Genomic DNA, 18081 nt, shown 5'->3' with positions numbered 1-18081 from the left:
GGGTGTTAGCGACGGGGACCTATCACGGAGGGTCGCTGGCGCGGCCTTGCAGGTAGCTTTCAGTTTTCTCTGTGTGCCGTAAGGCTAACTGTGATGCGTACTGACCTGCCTTTCCTCTTTTTCTTCTCCTTTTTAGACTCTCATTTTGGAGGTGGAGAGGAGGCGGCGGGCGCACAAGAAGGCAGCCACTTTCAACAAGATGGCAAAGAAATACCAACGGTGCCGCACCAAGTATCGGGCGCTGGCGGACCTGCTCAAGCAGGACCCGGAATTTCGGGTGTTTCGTGAGGGGCTCGAACAGTCGGAGGCCATATTGAAACGGAGGGTGGCCGAGCTGGACCAGGTCGACGAGCAGCTGATGACTGCTCTGGCTCGAAACATTGAGCTGGAGACTCTTCTCCAGTCTAAGGAAGAAGAGTTGGAGGTTGGCCGTGGTGTAGCGGCGGAAACTGCTGATTTGCGGATCAAGGTCGCCACTTTGATCGCCGAACTCGATGCCAAGGCGGCTGAGATTGAAGTCCTTAAGCGGACTGCTGCACCAAGGCCTGATGAGGATGCGCATCGTGAGGCGCATGATATGTGGGTGTACGCCGAGGCCAGATTGGTCGTATTCGAGGAGTTCTTAGCTGCGGGTCGAGCCACTGAGGCGGAGATTCAGGAGCAACGGTGCATAGCCCGCGTCGCCCGTGAAACTTGTGGATATAGTTCTGATTCCCCAGACCGGGCGGGCTATAACTCCGAAGACGTCAACTGTCTAGAATCCGGCTCTTGGATCTGTGCAACTTATCAACCCGGGGGCGGCGATGAACAAGATGTCGGTCAGGCGGGGGACGAAGAGCAGAATGACGGTCACGCTGGGGGTGACGGGCAAAGCGGCGAAGCCTCTTAGGACTTGTATATATTTTATTTTGTTGTATTTTGGAATGTAAATGGGACCTTTGGTAAGGTCAGGTGTACATGCATTTTTTGAATGATAATGAAAGCCGTACTTTTGCTGCCATTCTTTTCCTTTTGTATCTTTTATTTTCGGTACCTCGTCTCCGCAGAGCGGATGCTCATTTGTAGGATTTTCAGTGTGTTTCTCGAACGTTGTCTGTGTTATCCGCCGATAGGATGCGGCTTTGACGCTAAATAGTGGTGGCTTTAGCTAATAATGGCATCACTTCAATTGTTAGTTGAGTGCCTTTCGTCGTAGTCGGACAGGATTGGCGACTGTTAGGTCCAATTGGCCTTAGCCATAATACTGTCGATGGCCTTAGCCATGAAGGAACTTCGACTGTCGTCGAATTACTTGTTTGTAGTGGTCGAGCTGGGTCGATTTATTGACGACAATGGTCTTAGCCATAATACTATCGATGGCCTTAGCCATGTACGTAACTTCGATTGTCGTCGAATTACTTGTTTGTCGCGGTCGAGCTGGGTCGACTTGTTGACGACGATGGCCTTAGCCATAATATTGTCGATGGCCTTAGCCGTTCATACATTGGAGATGGCCTTAGCCATTCATACATTGGAGATGGTCTTAGCCGTTCATACATTGGAGATGTCCTTAGTCGTTTATACATTGGAGATGGCCTTAGCCGTTCATACATTGGAGATGGCCTTAGCCGTTCATTCATTGGAGATGGCCTTAGCCATTCATACATTGGAGATGGTCTTAGCCGTTCATACATTGGAGATGGTCTTAGCCGTTTATACATTGGAGATGTCCTTAGCCGTTCATACATTGGAGATGGCCTTAGCCGTTCATTCATTGGAGATGGCCTTAGCCGTTCATTCATTGGAGATCATGCTAGTCCAGTCCCTTTGTCATGTCAGTCAGGAGAGCGAATGGAGTGGCTGGTATGATAAACTTGTTCCGCAAATATCTCCAGGTGTCCCTCTGCCGCCTCGTTAAAAACCTCCCCGAGAAAACCCAATTGGGACAAAACTCGGGTAAGGGAAAAAGAGTGCGACTCGGGAGACGCCTTTCAAAAATGGAAATACTTGAGGTGGGCGACGTTCCAATTGTTTTGGAGCGTTTTTCCTTCCATTGTTTCTAATTGAAATGCTCCTTTTACTTGCTGCTGCTGTGATTTTGTAGGGTCCGTCCCAGTTGGTGCCCAGTTTTCCTTCGCTTGGGTCTTTTGATGCCAACGTTTTGGCTTTTAGGACGTAGTCTCCCACTTTGAGTGGTCTTATTTTGGCTCTCTTGTTGTAGTATCTTTCGACTTGTTGTTTCTGAGCCACCATTCTTATGTGGGACATTTCTCTTCTTTCCTCGGCCTCATCGAGGTCTTGAAGTCAGTTTACGTCGTTCTCTGCTCCGCTGGTATGTGAATACCTCAAGCTTGGTTCGCCGACTTCGACTGGTATGACCGCTTCGGTTCTGTAGACCAGTGAGTACGGCGTTTCTCCTGTGGAGGATTTGGGTGTGGTCCGGTGTGCCCACAATACTTCCGGTAGTAGCTCGGGCCATATCCCTTTGGCTTCCTCGAGTTTCTTCTTCAGTATGTTCAGTATTGTTTTATTGGAAGACTCTGCTTGGCCGTTGGAGGCAGGGTGATATGGCGTGGAGAGTATTCGCTTAATATGCCATTTGTCGAAGAACTCTGTCGTCTTTTGGCCGATGAATTGTCGTCCATTGTCGCAGCTGATTTCCTTGGGGATGCCGAAACGACAGATGATATTCTTCCATATGAAGGCGATGACTTTCTGTTCGCGTATTTGGGCATACGCACCTGCTTCCACCCACTTGGAAAAATAGTCAGTTAAAACTAATAGAAATCGTACCTTTCCTCGTCCTGCTGGTAGGGGACCGACTATGTCCATTCCCCATTTGATGAAAGGCCATGGTGAAGTGACTGAGTGAAGTGGTTCTCCTGGTTGGTGTATCATGGGGGCATACTTTTGGCATTGTTCGCATCGGCGAACATATTCCGCTGCATTTTTCTTCATAGTGGGCCAATAATAGCCGGCCCGTATTATGCAGCGCACGAGGGCGCGATTACCTGTGTGGGCACCGCAGTGACCTTCATGTACCTCTTCGAGCACTGGCCTCGTTTGGTGCGGCCCTAAGCACTTGGCTAGGGGTCCGCCAAACGTCCTTTTGTAGAGCTCGTGGTTTATCAGGCAATACCGGGCGGCCTGTAAGTCCCAGTGACCTGGTTCACCACGAGTTGGGAGTCGCAATGGAGAACGAGTCGTCGAGCTCCGTACTTGATGGCTAATTTTATACCTGCAATAACAGCCTCGTACTCGGCCTCGTTGTTAGTCATCTCGGGGCATCGTATGGACTGGCGAGTTATTTCGCCTGTGGGGACCTCGAGAACAAGTCCCAGTCCCGATCCCGAGGCATTAGCGGCGCCATCAGTGTAAAGAGTCCATAGGTCGGTGCTGGAGGGGGCACGACGTGCCTCTAGTTTCGCCTTTGGTAATATTTTTGCGCTGAAGTCGGCTATAAAGTCGGCAAGTACTTGCGACTTGATGGCGTTTCTTGGGTGATATGAGATATCGTGCTCGCTGAGCTCTATGGCCCATCTGGCGAGCCTGCCTGACAACTCAGGCTTATGTAGGATGTTTCTCAAGGGGAAGGTCGTCACTACTTTTATGGGGTGGCACTGAAAATAGGGTCGGAGCTTCCGTGAAGCTACGACCAATGCCAAAGCTAATTTTTCGAGGTGCGGATACCGTATTTCGGCGTCCACTAAGGTTTTGCTAATATAGTAAACAGGAGATTGCGTACCTTCGTTTTCATGAACCAAGACTGCGCTGACGGCGACCTTGGATACGGCCAAATATACCAGCAAGGGCTCGCCTGGGCTTGCTTTGGCCAGCAGTGGTGGCGAAGATAGGTATGCTTTCAATTTTCTCAAGGCTTCGACGCATTCCCCATTCCACTGTAACCCATTGTCCTTTCTCAGCACATTGAAAAATTTATGGCACTTGTTGGAGGATCGTGAGATGAACCTGGATAGGGCGGCTATTCGCCCCGTCAGCTTTTGTACCTGTTTTTTGCTGTTCAACATCTCAGGTATTGCGTCTATCGCCTTGATCTGATCTGGGTTGACCTCGATGCTTCGTTGTGATACGAGAAATCCTAAGAATTTTCCTGAGGCCATGTCGAAGGCGCATTTCTCGGGGTTCAGTTTAATCCCATACCTTCTCAATATCCCGAAGGCTTCTTTTAGATGGTCGATGTGGTCCTCTTTTCTTGTCGACATCACCAGCATATCGTCGATATAGACTTCCATAGTCTTACCAAGCTGTTCTTTGAACATTTTGGTGACCAGCCTTTGGTACGTAGCCCCTGCATTTTTGAGCCCGAAGGGCATTACCTTGTAGCAGTAAGTCCCTTGGTGGGTGATGAAAGTCGTCTTCTCCCGGTCCTCCTCGGCTATCATGATTTGATTGTAGCCGGAGTAGGCATCTAAGAAGCTCAACAGTTCATGTCCTGCGGTGGCGTCGATCAATTGGTCGATGTGGGGTAGTGGGAATGAATCCTTTGGGCATGCTTTGTTCAGATCGGTGAAATCCACACACATTCTCCACTTCCCGTTTTTCTTTTTGACCATGACGACATTGGCTACCCAGTGGGGGTACTTCGATTCTCTGATGGAGCCGTTGGCCAGTAACTTGTCTACTTCCTCACTGACTGCTTCATTGATAGCGGCGTTGAATTTCCTTCTCATCTGTCGCATGGGCGGATGTAATGGATCGACATTCAGCTTGTGGGTGGCGATGTCCCGCGGGATTCCCGGCATATCTGAATGGGAAAAAGCGACCAAATCTGCATGGTTAGTTAGGAATTCACGATACTTACTTGGGTTGGCGAGGCCATGCCCGATGTAGGCTTTCTTCGTAAGGTCGGTGTCGTCCAATTGGACTGGGTCGAGATCTTCGACCGTTGCTTTACAGGCTTCCACGACGTCGGGATCTCTAACGGCGTCCGTTGTAGGGTTGACCTTAGTCCCCGACACAACTAATTGTTATGCCTCCGCGCTCGCCCCCCTCAACTGTTGGGTGTGGGCGCAATCTTGAGCTATTTTGTAGCATTCCTGTGTGGTGCGCGGCTCGCCTCGAATGCTGAATACTCCCCATGGGGTAGGGAATTTGATCACTTGGTAAAGGCTTGAAGGGACCGCTCGCACGGCGTGTATCCACGGGCACCCTATGATGATATTGTACGCCGTTTCCTGGTTCATCACGTGGAAAGTTGTTTCCAGCGTGACTCCTCCTGCTAAAACGGGCAGTGATATTTCTCCGGATGTCCGTTCCACTGCATTGTTAAAACCAGTTAGTGTTATGCAACGCGGTATTACCTTATCCTCGAGTCTTATTTGTACGAGGACCCTAGGGTGGATAATACAGGCACCGCTTCCGTCGTCAATCATGATTCTTTTAACATCTGTATCAGCGATGCGTAAAGTAATAACTAAAGCATCGTAATGAGGGAAAGACAAACCGTCGGCATCAGACTTATCGAAGGTGATACTATCTTCGAAGTCGTCATACCGTTCATGGGCGATGGTCCGCTTTAGTTTGTGCGTGGTGGTGAACTTGACGTGATTGATTGTCAAGTCGTCGCCGCCTCCGACAATCATGTTTATCGTGCGTGCTAGGGAAGGCGGCTTCGGCGGCCCGTAGGGTTGTTCCTGTCCGCGTCCCAAGTTGATTTTCCCTTTGTCACTGAGTAATTCCCTCAGGTATCCCTGGTTCAGCATCCTGACCACCTCGTGCCGTAGGCCTATGCAGTCTTCAGTTTTGTGTCCCCGTTCCTGATGGAACTCACATAGGACGTTTGATTTCCTCGTGGCTGGGTCTGATTTCATCTTCTGCGGCCACTGCACTTTGGTACCCAGCTTCTCCAATGCGTACACTATTTCTGAAGGAGACACACAAAAGTTATGGGCGGATAATAAATGAGGCGTACCTCTTTCATTTCGGAGTGGGGGACGTGTCGCTGTAGCGCGTCCGTATGCCTTGGTGGTGGATGGGAGGATCTGGTGTATGGCTGGTGTCGGTCTTTGTTGGAGCGTGGGAGTTGTTCTCGCCGTCCTTCATTGCGTCGATCCCTCCTTGTTTCTGAGTGTATCGTTGTTAGCCGTTGGGTCGGACTATTAAGATCATCCTCGTCCGCTCGTACCTCAGCGCAATAGGCGTTGTGAATTTCCTCCCTTGTGGTAGGGGGATATTTCATGAGGCGGCTTAGTAGCTTCTTAGTTGCCCTCGAACCATCCCTGTTTAGTCCGTTCTGGAAAGCGGCGACTGCCATACCTTCCGATACGTTTGGTAGACTCATCCCTACCCTATTAAACCTGGCTAGGAAGTCCCTGAGTCCCTCCCCTGCGGTTTGCCTGACGGCGAAGATGTCGTTGACCCTTGCTTCCGCTTTCTTCGCACCTGCATGGGCGGTGACGAACTTATCCGCCATTTCCTCGAACGTTGATATCGCCTTAGCTGGTAGTTGAGAGTACCACGTTAGGGCCCCTCCTGTCAACGTCTCACCAAATTTCTTCAGCAGCACCGATGGTATCTGTTCTTTTGATAGGTCGTTGCCCTTTACAACAGTGACATAGTGGATCAGATGATCCTCGGGATCTGTGGTTCCGTCATATACCCTCAAGTAGGGTGGCATCTTGAAGGTTTTTGGGATAGGGTAAGGGGCAGCTTCTTCAGTGTATGGTTGTTCAACGAACCTCCCCACGTCGCGTTTCGGTAGCAACTTGGGAGCGCCGGGGATCTTGTCTACCCTCTCCTGATGTTCTTTCATTTGGTCGCGGAGTGCCTTGTTTTCATTCTCCATTTCTTCCATCTTCTTTAGGATGGCTGTTAGCGTGCCGTCGTTGGTCTGTGCCTCGATGGGTTTGTTATTTGCTCGTGCAGCTTCAGGTTCACCCACGACAGTAGTGGTACCTACCGTTGGTATACACTTGACGTTACTTTGCGGTGACTTCTCAACCAAGCCACTTAGAGTGCTTGTTAGCCATTCTTCCAGTAGCTTCTTGACCACCGAGGGTGCTTCCTTAGCCGCAGATGTGGAAGCTCCTTTTTCATGCAAGATCGTCAGATCTTCGGATGGGGAAGATGAGATCTCTGCACCTGGCATGATGCTAGGGGTTGCATTCAAAATGCCCTCGTCGCCGGCCTCGTTGAGAGGATCAAGGAGATTGGCTGTAACACCCACTATTGCTTTCATTCTGGTGTTGTTTTCAGCCATCTTTTGTTTTCGTATGGTGTAGAGAATGGTAGTTGGTTGCTCTCTAGGTGGATACTATGATTTTGATTCTCGAAATCCCCACAGACGGCGCCAAATTGTTTGGCTCAAAAGTTATCGATATACTTTGCGAGCTTAAAAACAATCAAAAGTAGGAAAGGGTAAATCGTAATCAAATATAATAGACCTAGAGATGAAAAATGAAGTTGTTGTTGTAGATCTAATAGTGAAAAATGATAATATGAACTCCAGAGAAAGTATTCGTTAGAGATAGAGATAGAGAGAGAATAAGAGAAAATGAGAGAGTTGTATTCTTTCAGCCCCCTTTTACAATGTGAAGGTCTCCCTTACATAGTAGGAGACCTTCCTCGAAATAATAAAAAAGATACAAAAATAGGTAACGTTTTCCTAGTGAAGACACTGAGCCTTAAACGGTGTCGCTTTTGTTCCCACGCCCAAGTCGTGCCCTTGCGTTAGTTGATGTATACTCATTGGGCATACCCGTTGGCGTAGAGACGTTGACGGTCAAATTTGACCCTATACATTTACCAAACGCGTAGATAAGCCGAAAAGTGCTTATAAGCTAGTTTAACCAGCTTATAGGCTTAGCCAAACATCCTCTAAGCTTTGGAACGATTAACATTTTGGCAACTAGTTTCCTACATTTGACAGCTTAAGTAACAACGTGGGATTGAATTTCTGCAGGTCAAATTCAAAATTAAAAATAGAGACGCATTTCCGCTCGATTCAACTCCACAGAAGTCTAACCCCATACATATTATATTATTAACTTATCTTTTTAATATTTTAGCCTTAGGCTTTTTAACGTCATATAATCACAAAAATGACTTTTAACCAAGAAATGGGTCCTAGCCGCTAAAATACAATTTCAGGAAGTTTGCTGAAGACCACCGTGGCACACACCATACTCCTTCCCTTTTATCCTTTTTTGGGTTTTCCATTCCTGGTATTGGTAGTAATAGCAAAACGATTTTCCTTGTAAATCCCCTAACTCTAACGTGGATGGCTTGTCTTCGGCCAAATCAGATTTGGTGCAGAAAAGTTAATACGAGGACATCAATTGCTAATCTAGCAAAAAAAGGAACAAAGAAAAAGGCCAAAAAGGGTGTAGTAGCATCAATAAATTGTGCAGGAAACGTAGTTCATCTCCGACCAAAACCTAAGTCTGATGACAAAATATTTCCATAAGTTTGAAAGTGGAATTCAAAAAGTGGCCGGTGTGTCATACTGATGCTGATTTGCTGATGGAGGACTACACCATTCACAATTTAATTCAACTTCTGCACCATTTCTACAGAAGCTCAATAATTTATTTCTTTAGTCATACATGGATCACTTCCTTCTTCGGGCTTGCCTTCGCTTTCTTGACTATTTCAACCACTACTGACGTTAAAAGAAAATATGATGACCCAGTAACATAAAGGGCTGTGCAATAGCTGAGATGCAAAATATACTGCCTAAACCTACATTAATTCTCAGAAGTCAAGAAACAAGGTGGAAATTGAAAGGACATGAATTAATGGGACTGTGGGAGCATCTGTTTCGAGCGAGACACTTGCATACCATAAATGTGTCACTCATAACATATCATTATCAGATTGGACCTTTTTCTAACTTTTTCATCATAGCAAATTTTGCCAAAGACGCGGCCGCAACTAAATATTATTGCCATTGATTTCCATTCATTGCCGCCTTTCACTGCCATATGCTTTTAACAAATAAAATAGCCCACGTTGAACATGCATTTTTCTTTTGCATATTCCGTCCAACTCCTGCACTCATTAATCCAAGTAAAATTACTCACTATGCCCATTTTTTGCTTCAAGTACTTTATTGGTATATGGTTAGGACAACCCAATATTTTTAACAACTGGTTTCCCTTAATAGTGATAAAATATTTGGCCCTACGGCTTTGGAATTTTCCATGAACATCAGTGATTCTTGAATACTAATTCCATCAACTACTTTTTTGCCTAAAAAGTTTCAATTCGCTTGATTAAGTTAGTGAACATTACAGATTTCAAGTCACATGGCTTTGATAAACAAAAAATTGGGCCAATTCATGTGTACTCACCACATGCTTCTTGTTGCTACCTACTGCATGCATTCACAAAATTTATATTACAATTGGAGTAACGAAGAAAAGAATTAAGCAATAATCATATTTTTCAGAAGCTGGTATGCCATATTGCTCCATTGCCCTCTCCACATCGCTGGTGGACCTCTTCCATCCTTTCTACTGATTTACAAATTCCGCTACAGCTCCAATCGAATGATGCAGCACAAGTGTTCCCTGCTTGGGTCTTCCACTCGCAGTCTTTCAGTTAAGAAGGCAAATAATCCAGTCACGAAAATGAATGTAATAATGCACTGTCAATAGCAGTGGTGTGTAAACTTCAGGGGGAATTGCACAAAGAATGGACTAAACTATTCTTGAGCAATAGTTCAAACTCATCTGATAAGACCAAACCAGATAAGATCGTCCTGTGGAAGCCTAACTAATGAAGAGTCTGCTTGTTGCCTCCAAATAATGCGTGAAATCCAGGCTAAGTGATAACACAATCAAGTACTAAATTTTGAGAGTAGGCAGAGATTGGATTAGGTTGATTTACACAGCGAGCTTCGTATTCAGTCCAAGCACTATGTTGGCACTCTCTAAGGTAAGCACTATTGTTTTTGATGGAAATATATGCCAGAAGGAGTAATAATCATCCAATGGATTAGAAATGGAGGGTTGGGTTTCCCACTGACCGTAAATGGAAGTTGGTGCTTGCAATTTTTGATAAGAAGTTTCAAACCCGAACTTGTAGGGAAGATTATGAGGACTAGTTAGGGCAGAAGCATCATCGTACAGCAAAAAAAAAAAAAAAAAAAATTAAGGACTCTAGACCAGAGTAAGAGCAATTAGCATCAATGACTTCAGTGGCCTCTATGTAGGGTAAGGCTGCGTACAAGAGACCCTTGCGATTCGACCCTCCCCGTACCCCGCGCATAGCGATTAGTGCACCGGGTTGCCCTTTTATCTTCAGTGGCCTCTATGCCTTTTGCCAAGGTGCAAATTGCAGTGAATACTTCATTGGAATTTCAGATAAATTTCCATGTGATAACATATATATACCTATGTACAACTGGGCTATGGTAAATTATGAAGAACTTGTTTGAGTTTTAGACGAGCTCTGTCAACAATCATCAACTCTGATAGCAGAAGGAAAAGACCAGAAACCACTGCATCGCGTAGAGAATTCAAGTAAATACGCGCTAGCGTCTTACCTGGGGGTGTTCCACAGCACAAACTTCGTTCATCAATATGTTCAACATCAAGCCCAATAAACCAAGAGCCAAGAGAAACATCTTCATTTGCATACCTATGGAGAATGTGTCTGAAGAGAAATTCTTTATGAATAAACAGTATGTAACCAATAAAGCACATGGATGTGCAACAAACAGAACCTAGAGAAAAAATTTATGAAGCAAGAGGTATACCCATTGATCGATACGTAGGTAGCCAAATCCTTGGAGATCGCATATATTTGTCCGGTTGCATGCCTAAAATACTTATTTCCCTCCTCACCAAATTTCCAGTATTCTGGTTCTTGGTACTTCATTCCTCTGCACAAAAAGTATGTCACACTTGGAAATTTGAACCTAGAAGCAGAACTGTAGAAGCTCATTAGGATCTACAATCTTACTTCTGTGAGAGAACAGGTCCAGATTTCATGCAACCAATATACACACGAGGTTTAGATCGATGACGGTCTAAAATTGAACCTACAACACCTGTGACAAAATATGCAATTAGTATTAAGCACTCTCCTACTTAGTGTTGTGAGGATGCATCATCAACTAAATTTTAGATTTATATAAACCTACCGCAATCCTCCTCCCTTATCCAGGCTTGGGATCGGCACTGTGAGCAAGCTACACAGGCGTTACCAATTAATTGGAATTAAGTTTTAGTCATATTGGTAGCAATGTTCACGATGAGTCCATTAATCTTGTTAGAGATTTATATGCTAGTAGAAAATGTTGAGAACCTTTATTTCTAGAGAACCTAAATTTTTAAATATTGGATTTGACATGTTCACTGGAGCAACATGGATAGTAAAAAAATAGCCAATCAAACTAGCTAGGATTTTGAGGCGCAGTTGTTGTACTCTTCTAATTTATATGGACCTACAATTGTTCAGATAAAAAATTCAAACAAGTCTGTGCTAACCCAGATTGACATGTACATCATCATCAACTTTAATAAAGAAGTCAGCATCCCACTTTGCCGCTACAGTTGAAAAGTATATTTGAGTCTTAGAGGACAGCTCATGATATCCTTCCACGTGATTCTGCAAGACGATGTTATATCACGTAGTAAAACAGTCAAGTGCTCAGTCCACAAAATCCAACCGAAGCTTTAAAGAGTTATGACACGACTTCTGTTCTCTCCCTCATGTTGACAGAACTATCAAGGCATATCGTAGATAATAGACTTGAAAATAACAAGACATGCTGCAAGTGAAGATCATGCAATATGGAAATGATAACAGGAGGAAAGAAGATAAAGAATAAAGGAGTACTGTACTAAACATTACATGCATGCCAAATCAAAGGACCTCTATTTCTACATGTTATAAACACACTCATGCAAGTTTATATTTATTCATAAATGCATGAACTGTTAAGAGAATTAACAGCATGTATAAACTGTAAATTGTTAATGCCATACGTTTTTTTTTATCAGGAAGGTGAAAGATTGCCAATGCCACATGCATATACAATTGAAATGTTTTGCTATTAACTTCTTATGGAATGCGGTAGAAGAGGAACTCAGCGAAACTAAAACAGAGTTAAAGTTAAAATGCTATTAGACAAACATGAAAGCATGAGATGGAATAAGATAAGAGTTTTTAAATGGCATGCACTAAAAGCAGCGAACTTACCAGTCGTAAGAAATCATTATGTTGTGCATCCTCAGCATCTATAGCACGATCCAAGACTCCACCGGGGGTTGCACTGGATATCATCTCAGGCCATTATTAATATGAAAAGAAAATGGTGATTGCATGACAAATTTCATTTCTAAGAATAATTCTATCTCCGATGTCAACTTACCTGTGCCCTATCACAAACCGTATAATGATGCCCTTCTCCTTTTCCAACTTTCCTAGATCCTCCCCTATATAGTTAATCAAACAATGTTAACCAACAACATTTAGTGGTGTATAAAAATTTTCATATAAGGTTGGTAACTAAACCTTGAGGCATCCAAGTTTCCCTAATTGAATCCCTGCGCTTTCTGCTGCTGAAAGCAGTGATGATTCCCATTACAAAGAAAACCTTAGGGCGGTTATTCAAAGGTTCAATTACTGGTTTCCTATCAGCAGTAGATCTTTCTTCTTTTTCTGCTTTAGCAGATCTGGCGGCAGCGAGCTTCATTTCCAGAGAAGATATGGTTTTGTCCAATGCCCTAAAATTTTTGTGGCACCAAAATGCTATTGAATTATTAAGCAGAATTAAAGATGAGAATCAAAACTTAAATTCTGCTGTATAATCACTAGTTTGGGAGCTATGAACTGAAGGAGGGCACAGAAAGTTACATGATGACATCATGTGTTTTGGAAACTTGGGAGAGGATATCTCCTGCGACCAGAGAAGTATCCTGCATCAACATCAACAACACCGGAAAATTAATTTATCTAGTTATATTGTTAATCCATGAGAACCTAGAATGTCACCTTCCTACTGACTTGCCTTTTTCTCACACTTAAGAAGAGGACGAAGTTCCTGTGACTTATGGTCCTCAGATATAGCATCCTCCACAGTTCTAACAGGACCAGGCACTGTCAATAACCTACGAAAAAAGTAATGCAACAGGTTGTCAAGTTATACTGTTGCAAGACAACTAACATAAATGCAGATCACATAAAATCCAACTACTTTAATTTGGTTATTCAGTTATATTTTTTTTTTCGATTTTGGGAAAACACTACCTGCCGCAGCAGGTAGTGAAGGGGAGCCTTGGCGTAACTGGTAAAGTTGTTGTCATGTGACCAGAAGGTCACGGGTTCAAGCAATGGAAACAACCTCTTGCAGAAATGAAGGGTAAGACTGCGTGCAATAGACCCTTGTGGTACGGGCCCTTCCCCGGACCCCGCGCATAGCGGGAGCTTAGTGCACCGGGGCTGCCCATTACTACCTGCCGCAGCACCAAATGAGCCATTAACATACCACATTATCCTAATTGAACTATCAAAAGATACTGCATGTGCGAGCTTATTATGACTTGAAGGATTTCAGAAGATCCCAGTGGCTTCAACCAAGTTAGTCAAACTAACGAGTTCACCAGTGTCTCCAAGGCCAAACGTCACAGTAAAATTCTGAACTTATTAGTAGCTTTATCTTTTCTGGAAAGAATATAATTCATTTCTTCAAGGAAAACAGGCAAAGGTGGAAAAGATAATGAAGAATTAGAAGCCCCATTGACCAACATTTATATTCTAATCCATTTTATACATCATTCTAAATAACAGAGGGTCCACGTAGAAACAAAGAACCAACTTGTCTGTTCAATTTCAACCTCATTGTCTAAACAATTTACTGTACAACATGGGCAAAGATACTAAAGCATTAATGAAATGCACCATTCTTGTGTCAATATGGCAATTATTCATCCATCATCAACTCATTGAATTCTGAGGCAAAAGCAGCAACCCAAAATACAAAAACCAAAAGTTGAACAGAAGGTAAAAACCCTGACATACAACTCTATCACTGTGGTTTGAAAGGGTCTTGAACCTAAAAATCTAAGCTTGATCACATTATACTAAAAAGACCGCATTTTGCAACGACAACAAGTCTCCAAGATCTGTTAAGCGAAGTTTGTAGTAACTAATTAAGGAAAAATAAATGGGAAATGCTTTCGAGCAAAGATGATTACGATTAAGGAAGAATGTACCTGCTGACAACAAAAACACCTAAGCAGAAGCTGGCAATGCAAAGCACAGAGACCCATTTACTGGACACACCATTTGCACCAGCAGCCTTGTACGCTCCTGACCTGCTTCCTATCTTCAACCCCATTTTTCTTTTCCAAATCCACACAGTAAAGCTGCTTCAGTGCTGAAGCTGAAACTTCCTTTCTTTTTTTTTTTTTCAATTTGAAATTAAGGACAGAAAACTAATGACCCTCATTGCAAAAAGAGCACACGCGCTATCATTATCAGTTTTACTAATGTTTTTAAGCTAAAAGTATTGGGAAAGGGATGGATTTTCAAAACCAAGAACAGGAGAATGAAGGGACTAGGTTGCAAATACACAAAACTTCATGCCCTCTGTTGCACAGATTAATATAATTTCAACAAGAAAGACAAAAAGTCAGAACAGCTTTAACTGGCCGCGAGTCTTCTCTTTATGCTTCTTCAATTACCACTTTGTCCTTCACTTTGAACAACTGAATGTTATGAAAAAAATATTATTCCAATAATGGATATTATTATTGCTAATAATGGATAATTATTGCTAGCATGTTAAGCGTTTTTTTATCTTAAATAAAGAGCAGGAGAAAAAAAATAAAGGAAAGTTTAGCACGTTAAGCATTTATAATTCTGAAAGAACTGGCAGATATTTGAGTTAATGTGCTATCACAATTAGAACTAAAAAACAATTTTAATTATAGCGATAGAAGCAAAGTTGAGCAGGTGGAAGCAATATGGTATCATTAGGTTTGTGGAGTACTAAATAAACAGTTCAACCAATGATACCATATTGTCTCGTCCAAATTTCTTTTATTTGTTGGTTGAATTGTTTCTTTAGTACTTTCTCTATTTCATTTCATGTGGCACATGTTTTAATTTGTTTAAAAAAGAATATACATATTTTTATATTTAACAATTTAATTATAAACTTATTATTTTCTTCTTAATAGGAATTTTTACATTCCTATTGCTACCGCGGCCCCTGCTTCTTCAGGTGGAACTCCAGGTTGAGGAGTTACTCGGAATGCTGCCAATATATCAGTATCNCTTTTTACCCTACATGTTTAAGATTTCAATTAATTACATTTAGCATACCAAATTACCATTTATATACCATATCTAATTAAGGTTATAATTAATGTGATATTTTATATTCCTTAATTTAAGCACTTCCGTTATTTGACAGTACTAAGTACTAATCCTCTCTTTCTCTCTCCTAACCCCTCATCCCCATACCCCCCACGTTCATTTGTACCCTCCCACGCTTATTCCTCCATTTTTCTTCTTCTGTAACCACTATCTTTACCTCTAAATTCAAACAAAATCCAGTAAACCCTACAAACAAATTCCTATCCTCATTTTTATTTACTTGAAGTTCATCAATGAAGATCAAGCAAGGTTGGAAAACGAGTCTGGCTGGAGAAAGGAGATTGAAACTCCTAATCGTGCTTTTATCATTTTGAAACTCCTGGAGAAAGGATTCGGAAAGCAAGAAACTTATCATTTTGCTTTTATTTCTGTAACCAAACGATAATTCCTAATCGTGCAGACACGTCTGGCTGGAGAAAGGAGATTGAAACTCCTCGTCGAAGAAGAAGAAGACATATTTCCAGAAATTGTAGATAAATTGTAAAAATTATAGATAAATTGTAGACTGTTTTTTGCAGAAGATTTTGTAGAAGCTTTAGTCGTTTTGGATTTGTGAAAACAGAAAACAATGCATCTACAATCAGAATACAAATAATCTACAATTTATCTACAAGATATCTACAAATTGGATACATTGAATTTTAATATCCCAATTCTCATTTTAATTGTAGCATAATTGGAATTTTCGACATAATTGTAGAAGATTTGTAGAAGTTTTAGTCTTCCCAATCTACAATTTATCTATAATTTATCTACAATTTCTGGAAATATGTCTTCTTCTTCTTCTTCTTCTTCTTCTTCTTCTTCGAGTTTCAATCTGAAATTCAGTCAAAACCAAGTCTAATCTTCACCAAAACCCCTCAAAATTGAGATATAAACTCCAAATCATATTCCCGATTATTTTCAATAACACCCAATCCAAACAAATAATGATTTTTGAAAACCCAAATTTGAATTCAAAGTTTTCAAGCTTTTTAATGGCTATCAATGGTGGAAAATATATGGAAGAATAGATGAAGATGAAGTTGAAGAACAAAAATTTCCTTTCCGTTTCAAAATTACGCAGCTTCCAGATCTCCTTTACGTTTCAAATTTCGAATTTAATTTGGAATAAATCAATCCCAGATTTTGTGGCTGATTTTTCGAGCGCAATAAATGGCAGATTCTGCCTAATAAACGATTGGTATATAAATTGTAGTTAAAGTGTGGACTGGGCGGGTAATATACAAACTATGCATATTTTTGGTAATAAGGCTTCAAATATGGTATAGTTAGGAAAAAATCCCTTCTTAATAATATAGTTCATAGAAACCAAAACCTCATGACATATTTGTTTGACCAAAAAGTGTTAAACTCTTTGATTAAACAAATTATTAATAAAACAGAAGGTAAATCTTAGCTAAATATAATCAACTTCAGATCTAGAGAAGATGGGAACTAAAATCAAAGGGACCGGGTTTATACCATGTTCTTAAGAAAGATTACAAGATGCTCAAAGTAAGACAACAAGCTTACATCTTTGATATGTTCTTCCACGTTTGTACAATCAAAGAAGATTAGGGAGGAATCTTATTGGCAACTACAGGATTCAGCATTATCGATTCATCGATGGGGGAGGCCAAGGTCCATGATCAGAAATCTAGATTTCTTCCTTTTTCTCTCAAGAGTTTTCTCTTCCGTTTCTCTTTCCCCCCTTATTCTTCTGCTTTTTCCTCTTTATATACTGTCTATTTCTCCTTTTACTCAATGGTTCTTAACCAGCGTGCCTCCTCATGACTGCACCCTTCCTCACTCTCCCCAATGTTACGTTCCGCAGTGTGAGCCTTCTGAGGACCCTATCTCGGCCACGGCCATGATACTCGTCGCCATTATGCCTCATGGGCACGACCATGGCAGGGTCGACTTCTTACCACTCCTATTGATAACCATTTGGTGAGATTTTGACCCATACAGTTAGTCCCTCCGCCCGTTAGGGTCGCCTTTTGGCGGGCTCAATGGGCGGATCCTGTCGACTCAAGAGGAGAACTCTAGACATTATGTGAGGACGGGGTCCTTATGGTGAGGTGACAACGCGATGTTTTAAGGACGTTACTGGAGTGTTACGTCAGTTCAGAGATGGATCATCATGTCGATTCAGGGTACCATGAATGGCCGTTATGTGTCATTACGGCGCACGTTTCCCAGGCACGGTATCGTTTCTCGTGCCCTTTTAGTTTTTCGATTGGCGGCTCTCGGGTTTCCCACCCAGGGCATCTGCATTTTTATAAATAGGGGGGAACCCACCATTCGATTGTCATGCTTTTCAGTTTTGTTGAGAGAATTTTACAAACTTTCACCTTCTTCAGTATTTCATACTTCTGCTTTCGTCAGAATTCAGCGTGACCATCCTCTCTTTCCCTTCCTTGCTATTGTTCGTTTTGGTCTAGACAGGCAAATGGCTGGTACTTCTTCCCAAACTACTAGATTTGTCGAACTCCGGTGCCGAAAAATGACGTACCCCTTCTTGAAGAGGAAATGGAGGTGACGGAGAACGAGGGATTTCCGACAGTGATGAGATACTACCCCGCCCGGGGAAATTAAGGACTGATTTTAACAACCCCGCCAGAAATTAACCGGAACCTTTCCCTTCCACCATGGATGAAGCAGCTATTACATCGCTCAAGGCCAAGTGGGGAATCCCCATTCATGTCGAAATGGTACCGGCGACGGGGAAGGACATCGTACATTTGCACCGTCCGGGGTACTGCGCAT

General features: G+C 42.7%; 1 protein-coding gene across 1 annotated transcript; it reads right to left on the bottom strand.

The window, feature by feature from the left end:
* Positions 1 to 9168: 9168 nt before the first annotated feature.
* On the bottom strand, positions 9169 to 14558 carry LOC109237062 (beta-1,6-galactosyltransferase GALT31A). The gene is made up of 11 exons (XM_019403312.1): positions 14163 to 14558; positions 12959 to 13058; positions 12805 to 12866; positions 12463 to 12674; positions 12320 to 12383; positions 12148 to 12220; positions 11433 to 11553; positions 10906 to 10993; positions 10700 to 10825; positions 10487 to 10596; positions 9169 to 9533 (listed from the first exon to the last, which is right to left on the bottom strand). Exons 1-11 carry the CDS (start codon positions 14285 to 14287, stop codon positions 9385 to 9387), a joined length of 1230 nt encoding a protein of 409 aa, XP_019258857.1. The 5' UTR covers positions 14288 to 14558; the 3' UTR covers positions 9169 to 9384.
* Positions 14559 to 18081: the final 3523 nt, after the last annotated feature.

This window comes from Nicotiana attenuata, unplaced genomic scaffold (genome assembly GCF_001879085.1).
Source record: "Nicotiana attenuata strain UT unplaced genomic scaffold, NIATTr2, whole genome shotgun sequence".
In the NCBI taxonomy this organism is placed as follows: domain Eukaryota; kingdom Viridiplantae; phylum Streptophyta; class Magnoliopsida; order Solanales; family Solanaceae; genus Nicotiana; species Nicotiana attenuata.
This window is presented reverse-complemented; position numbering and strand designations above follow the sequence as displayed.

Coding starts and splice junctions, on each gene's coding strand:
- LOC109237062 (XM_019403312.1), bottom strand. CDS start 14,287: ATGGGGTTGAAGATAGGAAGCAGGTCAGGAGCGTACAAGGCTGCTGGT. Junction 12,867..12,958: donor TTCTTAAGTGTGAGAAAAAG/GCAAGTCAGTAG, acceptor ATGTTGATGCAG/GATACTTCTCTGGTCGCAGG. Junction 10,597..10,699: donor ACCTACGTATCGATCAATGG/GTATACCTCTTG, acceptor ATTTCTCTTCAG/ACACATTCTCCATAGGTATG.